This window comes from Arthrobotrys flagrans, assembly GCF_004000055.1.
Source record: "Arthrobotrys flagrans strain CBS H-5679 chromosome Unknown unitig_0, whole genome shotgun sequence".
Taxonomy (NCBI): domain Eukaryota; kingdom Fungi; phylum Ascomycota; class Orbiliomycetes; order Orbiliales; family Orbiliaceae; genus Arthrobotrys; species Arthrobotrys flagrans.
Window position 1 is genome coordinate 8,015,474 of NW_027137550.1, and position 8,148 is coordinate 8,023,621.

At 43.5% G+C, this 8,148-nt stretch overlaps 2 protein-coding genes across 2 annotated transcripts; both read right to left on the reverse strand.

The window, feature by feature from the left end:
* Positions 1-915: 915 nt before the first annotated feature.
* On the reverse strand, positions 916-2,815 carry DFL_005345 (uncharacterized protein; the record flags this gene model as incomplete). The annotated part of the gene is made up of 4 exons (XM_067634591.1): positions 916-1,115; positions 1,194-1,849; positions 1,944-2,628; positions 2,719-2,815. 4 exons carry the CDS (start codon positions 2,813-2,815, stop codon positions 916-918), a joined length of 1,638 nt encoding a protein of 545 aa, XP_067492644.1.
* Positions 2,816-5,954: 3,139 nt separating this feature from the next.
* Positions 5,955-7,397, reverse strand: DFL_005346 (uncharacterized protein; the record flags this gene model as incomplete). The annotated part of the gene is made up of 3 exons (XM_067634592.1): positions 5,955-6,407; positions 6,589-7,047; positions 7,101-7,397. The coding sequence occupies 3 exons, from the start codon at positions 7,395-7,397 to the stop codon at positions 5,955-5,957; spliced, it is 1,209 nt and encodes a 402-aa protein (XP_067492645.1).
* Between the last annotated feature and the right edge of the window lie 751 nt (positions 7,398-8,148).

The window sequence follows — 8,148 nt, forward strand, 5'->3', positions numbered from 1 at the left end:
ACCAGCTATTTATACATATTAACTGCCCCATAGAATACACCAAAGTCGTACCCCCCTTTCTCGAATCATCGTCCGATATCTTAGACTCATGTTTTCATTTTCCCTATAGACGTAGACAAAGCCCCAGGCGGATTGTGCTATGGCAACAATATTAGTCCAATCAGGGCAACAAGTTCAGGCCCGGCACCCGAATTGGGAAAACTTTGTACCTGATCCTTGCAACCCTCTCCCTGCCGCTCCGCCCAGCGACATCGACGCATCCTCGACTTTTGCCAATTGGTAGAGTGGATTTGACGAAATTTTGAAAAAAAAGGGGCTTCACAAAAAGATACAGGGCATTGGAGAACTTCCCGATTTTCGACGTCCCCGAGCCGTTTTACGGAATGTGCGAGGTTAAGGTTTTCGTATATTTTGGAGCTTCCCGCCCTTACCTTGCCAAGTTGATAAATTTAGATCCTTCACCCGTGTCTGGTTCAGGGTTCAAGCACGGCTAGTATTCGCAAGACCCGGGCCAGTCAAAGTTATGGATTGACTACATCGGTATTCGGAGCATATATGTATAGAAATATATAAATAACCAGGGGTAACACAGGCATAATATAGCTATAGCTGGAACTACAATCCGTTAAATGCGACGTTTACAAAATAGGCCCACAAGACATGGTCTCAAAACGATTCGTTAGCATGTGCGATTAGTAAAGCCGAAATCCTAAGCGCATTGGTAAACAATTGAGTAAAGCAAAAACGATAAAGATAAATAAAGCACTCAATACTTTCCAATGTCAAAGAAAGAAGCAGAACATAGAGAACGGTATAGACCCCTGAACATCAACGAGTACAACGAATAGAGATTGCCAAAGCAATTGTCAAGGAAAGTCGGAGCATTTTCCAGACAGAAAAAAAAAAAACTGTTACTCAGATATGCATTGTAGCAAAACTGGCCAGCATGTCAATATCGAACAGACTCGAGGGATCGATCGGGGGAGCAGTTCCGTTTTTCTCGGCTTTCGCCATTTGTTCCCAGATATCCATTGCTCGATCAAGGTCTTCCCCAGGAGTATCAGGTTGTGAGAAAGCAAGGAGTGACGAGGGCATCATGAGTTGTTGTTGTAAAACTATACATGCGCGTTTGCACAAGGTTAGTGTAAATTCTCCAAACTCTGAGAAATCCTGGAAAATGCTAGGCGACATACACTTGTATTGCTCATCTGGTTCTTCCTGGGCGGTTGGGGGCCCTGAGTCAGCAGTAGATTTAATATCTCCTGGCACCGAAGCGCTGAGTTTCTTTTCTGGCGCCTGCGTGGGTTGACCCGAGGAATTTTCCTTTGTTACACTACTGTTCTGACGTTCTTCCTGCAGATTGGTAAATTCCGCTAGGACATCTTCTGACTCTTTGGGCTTAGTAATCTTGTGACCAGAGGCAGGAGGAACTCTGTCGGTTGTACTCGGCTTTGTGGGCGCTTCCGACGGCTTCTTCGGTTCGTCCCTTTGCTCCGTTGATGGTTTTGACTCTTCCACGGGTTCCGGAGCAGTGTCACCTTCGATATCAATATCGATTTCTTCGATAACCTTCTCTGCCTCTCCACGAGTATTTCTAATTCCGTGAACACCGACGACATGCTGTCTCGCATTGTCTCGTCTCGAAAAAGGCTTTGCCTTTCCACGTTCGCATAGGGGAATTTTGCAAATGAATGACTTCCGTCGTACTCTAGAACCAATTACTCCAGTCGCAAGCTTTCTATGCTTGGTATCGGTATGTCGTCTTAAGTCGCGCTTGGTATGGAATCCGATATTGCAACCTTCAAAGTCACAGAAGTAGCGGCGAGGTTGGTGGACGTACATATGCTTCCTAAGTCAAGGTTTTTTGTAAGCTCTCAAGCAAGTCACCAACTTCAGAACCCCACCGGAAGATTCAATGATCTACATTAGGGGTTATCTCTTACCGCAAAGAAGTTTTGTCTCTACATCCAACTCCACATCGAGTGCACGAGAAAGGCATCTCCTCGCTTGGTAGGACTCCTCTTCTAGGTGCCTTCCCTCTAGCATCCAGCTCTGTCTTTCCTGGCCGTTCTTTGTCGTTTGAGATTTTTGGTTGTGCTTGATCCCCCTGGCCATTCCGAGGCTTGGCCGCTTCTAATTTTGATACATCCATCGACGCTCCCGCGGCATCCGTATCGTCAAAAACCCGGGCCTTTATCCGGGATACATTGTCCATGAATATTTCAGTCAGTTGAGCCTTACGAGAGTAATCAGTCTCATAAGTTAACATCTTATGTTGCTCTGACAATGGTAGCGTTTTAAACTCATCACGGAATCCAGAAAAATTGTCGTCCATGTTGATCCTATGACCATCAGATTCACTAGCAGCATTTGTGGATATACAAGGACTAGAATCACGACTGTCGCTAAGGACGTAGTTCTGAGAATTAGGCGAAGCACCGTCACTTTCACCCCATGCAGATGTCTGTTGCAAGGCGGGAAGTTCTTGCATTGCTTTCCGGTTATCAATATCAAAGTCGACTCCGTTCCATGGGTAGCTGGGGTTATAAATTGTGCGTTGTTGTTGCATTTGGAACAAAGATTCGGAGTCCAGCGGGAGCTGATCGTAAAACTGCCATGGAGGAGAATCTGACAAGAGAGTTAGGCATTTTTCATACGGAGAGCCGGAGCCCGTAGACTCCGGTACTTGGGTATATATTAAGGATCTAGACTACTAACCTGCGCTCGACGAGCCCAGAAATGCCCACAGATGAGCATCAGAACCCACGTCCACGACCTGGTTTTCCGACTGTGTTGGCTTCACTCTAGTTCCCATTTCGAGCAGCTAGTGCGACTTTTAAGCCGCAGGTGTCGGGGGATTGGTACACGGGTGGGAATGGTGGGGGCGGGGGTTGCCGGCCAGTGATGCAGTTGGGGTTATATAAAAGCCGCGCGTGCAAAGCGATAGTTCCTATATCACAGACAGGAGCTAGGTTAGAAAGATTGTCGTAGCCTTACGCCATGATCTTCTGCTCTTAATATGTACTCACAGCCGCTATCTTATCTCGGGAGTGTGGGTATTAAACGAGGGGAGGATTTCGTTTTGGCGTCAGGCCCGACGCATGAACTTTTATACGGCCACTCCGACTGAGACAGGCAAACCCCAGCCATTCCGCCTCACTATTCCTGCATGAAGCGTGAGGGGTTTCGGCTTTCATGCCTCGCCACCGTTTTCGGATTTTTTCCTAGGTGGCTTTGATATGAATCCATCTCGTACATGCGATTTGACTAATCCTCAATGGAGGCTTAAAATATAGAAATCATTATGAAGGAGATGTGAACGTCAAATTTTTGCCCAAATTTGCGGCTAGACTGGATTTGTGCCATATCGATGCATACGCTTACGTTGCTCTCGTCCGATCTTTATAGTATGGTATCCTTTGGGTACGTGGACGGCACGGTATCAGGAATCCTTTGGTTATATAATTTCTCAGCGATATATTTGATGCGGGACTAGGTACGGCGCATTCACTCAGACCTTTATCGTAATTGCATACATTTCCGAAGATAACTATCCTAAAATATGGTATTTTACACCCATCGTGACTCCATTGGCTTATGAATTTATATTAAATACACATGCCTCTTCCCGGTCGATTTATTTCACCAGGTTTACTCAGCTTCGTAGCTGCCATTGTCAGCGATCAATATTGCCGCGGCATTTTGGTTCTGAATTACGTGTTCGTACTAATGTTCTCCCGTGATCTAAGCACCTTAAGCCGACTTTTTTTAAATATGTCCCATAGTCGAATCATATATTGAATTCAGTTATCTCGCTGTTTACACCATCGCGAACTATTCCTGTAGCGACTTAAAGTTGTCACCAGTAATAGCTTCGAACTTGGGAAAAGAGCTAACAGACAAAAGTTCCAGCGTAATATCGAGTCGATATCCGCAGCTTCAAGGCTTGACGGAAATGTCATAACGAATTCATCCTAAGGCTCCCGGAGCCGATATCTTCAATACGACCCTATAACGATCGCCATCACGGCTCTGCAAACACTTCATCCTTCTCTTGTTAATTCCGCGTACTCCTAGTTGTTGGCTTTTTATCTTTGCGCTCACGTTCAAACAATTCTGTAATCTAACTCTTCCAAATCCAGATACCCAAGACCCCGATTGTGACTACGCCCAAATCCCTTTTCGTCCATCATTGCCGGTTATTGGACTTAAGTTCATTCCACATATCGTCTGTATTGTATAATTCATTGTTAGTGAGATAATTGGCGGTCTGAGACCCGCCATTATAAAGCTTCTACTCACAGCGGCTAGTGTTATAGGCAAGTATACAAATTTTAGCGAAGTGATTAGTTGAAGACTTGTAGCAACAACGTTAGTTGTTTGCGTCTCCTTAATGGCTACATGAGAGTCGTAGAGATTTGCCAAGTTAAAGACCTAGAACAGCCTGTTTAGTATCCATTTGTTCACCATTATCGGCACAGCAAGCACTATTCTTACAATTTTCAATATTTTAAGTTAGAATCGATGCCTTAGCTCAAGGCTTAATCCATATCAAAGGCAGGATGAGTCCAGCGAAGGTCCCGTCGGGATGAGGAAATACCCACTCGACTCGATGGCCAGGGGCAGCTCGGTTAATCTTTCTAATTCACCACTAGCTAAGTAGTTGTCACGAGACAGCAGAAACGCTTGCGCTTGTGTATGATCCCAAAAGTCATGTTCTAAACCTACCCCATACTCCCTTCCTTTTTCGAAAAATACATCGAGTCTTTGGATGTGGCTGCACTCAGGGTCGCCGAATTCTATAAAAACCTTGTCGGCTAGACGCCATTCCATGATGAAGACATCGCCTCTCCAGGTGGAACAACAATCCAGACACAGCTGAATTTCTGCGTCTATGATATACCCTCCCCTGGATATGTCAAATGATTTGCGGCAGAACTTGCAAGTTTCGGGTGTCTCAGCCTTAGACGATATCTCCATTGCCTCTACGAATTTGCGTTCCAAGATAATTCTGGAATAGTATATATATGTACCTAAGTGTTTATTTTGTCGTCGATAAAATTTTAGAGACAAAGAGAGAAGATGCGAAGAAGACTGTAGTATAGTTCGAGGATCAAGACCATGCATGTTAGATTATTACAGAGTCTACATCTTATATCGTCATATATATTGGCCATAGTATGTAGATACACTAGAGTATAGAATTCTAGGCTATATCCCACTATACAGAGCTACAAAGTACTCTGCCTTCGAAGCTTCTAGAGCTCTAGTTATGCACGGCAATCCTATCTGTCAATATATCTCGTAATAGATACTTGTGCAATTGCATAGCCATCTACGGTCCGATACGTGGCACAGGCGACACTTCACCTTGCCGCTGGACTCGAAGCTAACCTTGCCGTAGCTTTGGTCAATTGAGTACACCCCTGCGCCCCGAATTCAGCCATGTCAGTGTGAAGACAACAGAACAAAAGAGCCTTCTATGGGCTAGAGACAGAAAATATACTGAGATATCCGATACACAAGATTAAGAAAACACCTCACAGTTTCCTCGGAGCTAGATATTTCTTCAATATAGATTATCATCTGCTTCGCTGGTTTTATTATCAGCATACAAATTTAAAGTGAGTGTATCTTGTGATATGAAAAGCTTATAGCTTATTATACTTCGAAATCGCCAATTCACATCTAATGAGATTTCGAACTCTATGGGAAAATTGTGAAGAAAATAAAATGGTATAGGGTCATTAATATAATAGCATCAAATGCATACCTGACAAAATGGTACAAGAATCCATAAAACTCCCTATCACTGTTGTATTTTACCCAAACAACACAACTTCCACCCGGGCCCGAGATGGTCTCGAGGACTCGATACCTACGAGACTATGATAAACCTAGTCTCGTACCCAGACGGTGTGCCAATAAACCCAACATAACTAACAAGTATTTACCTACTTCCTCCAAACCCCCCTTCCCCTCTCCCTCCTCCTCTTCTCATAACAAGCCTCCCAACTCGAATATCCACTTTTCTTATGCCAATCAGTCAACAACTCCAACTGCCTCTCCGCGATGCCCCTATTCGCCTTCTGAAAAATTGTCTCATAAGGATGTAAACTAGTTCCAAAATACCAATTATCCCCAAGAACCTCCCCATGTCTACAACTATTCACATAATCCCTATCAGATTGAAAACTCGACATCAAAACAGAAATATTATAACCAGCGTTTAACATCGTTTGTGCGGCGTATTCTTCTGCGTGAACGGCTTTCCAGAAGGTAGGGAAGCAGTGGTTTAATACGGGAAGAAGGGTTTGGAGACCGATACGGTCGGTGGCGTAGAGCATTGATTGCATTACTTTGCGTTTTCCACCGTCGGCGTTGCAGCGCATTGTCATTCCGACGAGCTGACATGTATAAAAAAAAGGTGGTTAGTCAACACATACCAATCGTATATCTATTTCAAGGATATCTCTGCATGAAACAAACGGAAGTAAGATAAGGCTCGAGCGGGCAAGGTAATCCCCGCAACTGCTAAGCTTTTCTGCAGGAGTTCCACAATGCATATAAAAAAAAAATCATACACACCTTATTAGTTTCACTAATCCCATCTAAATAAGCATCACTCCAACACTCCTTACTCCAACTTGGCAAAAACGGCCCTCTGATAGACGCATTCATCATAATAAACCTATTATACCTCTTAATTAACGTCCCATTATTCGCCGTCAACACCTCCGCATGGCTACCCAGATCAAAGCATGTGTTATTCCTTTGGATGATTTTAAAATTGGGTGCTGGGGGAATGTGGGAGGAGATATTGGTTGGACCGTTGAGGATGAAGATGAAGTCGGCGAAGGCATGGAGACCGTGGCTTATGAAGAAGAGGGCGTTTTTTCGGGCGTTGGGGGTTTCGAAGTAGACGTAGGTTATTAGGGCGCGTTCTTCTTCTGGTTCTTCGTAGAAGAGGTCTGCATTTGTGCCTGTGTCTTTATCCGCGGCATCTGTCGTGTTCGTTATAGATGTGGAATTCGACGGTATCGAAGACTATAAAATAACTATTAGCCCACCAGGTTTACGAATATAAAAAATCTACATACCTCCAACCCCCCCATCTGCATCCCAACTTCCATATTATAAACAGCAACACTACTCCCCAAATGAAACCCACAAGCAAAAACAAAAGTAACAGCCAAACTGATCCATAAAATCGGTCCGACCGTCCTTAACGTCTTTCTCGATATCCCAGATGTTCGAGAATTTGATCTTGAAAATAAACTCTTTTCTAGTTTTAGATCGCTGTCGGGACTTGATAATAGCTCATTGTCGGAGATACTTGATGTTTCAGGAATGATGGAGTATCTGCGGGTGATTTCAAGGAATGGGATGGTCGACATTTTCCAAAAAATAAAGGAAAGAAGGTGTAAAGAAGGTGATGTAATAGATTTTGAGGATTCTGGCAACCCGTCCAATTCCTCGAATAAACGATAGTATAAAAAATCCAAATGCAAGTGAAAGTAAAGAAGTGAATGACCGTGATAATAACAATTATGGAAAAACGAAAGGCTCCAAAAACCTAATTTCAAAAAAAAAGATCGAAAGAAAAATACGGCCGGCAGCTTTTATTTTCGAAGAAATTATATTTCTTATCGATATATCCGTCCGACCAATGTTCATCGTTTCTGAAAAGCTGATTTCCCAGCTCCTAAGCACTGCATCGAACCATGCACAATCAAATGCAAGATGCAAAGCTTAGCGTTTGCAGTTGTCAGCAAAGGCTCGTTTCGCTATGTAATAAATTTAGATACGCGGAATAATATTAACGAAAGGTGCCAGTTCAGCAAGGAAAACCTAAAAGCTCAAAATTAAAAAGGTTCTAGATAGATATGGGACCCTAATCGAAGGCGGATACCTAGAATTCAAAGAAGGCCAGGAAACCTTATCTTTTATATATTAAATCTCGATAGCGATATCCACACGCCTGTGCCATATGCACAGTCGATAGCAACAGGACAACGAGATAATGACACAACCCCAAGCCAAAAATCCAACAGTACAGCCTCCTGTATCGATTGCTTCTAAAAAAGAAAAAAAAAGATTTCGAAAAGAAAGTTCCATTTTCATTGCGATAAAAACTACTACTTCAAC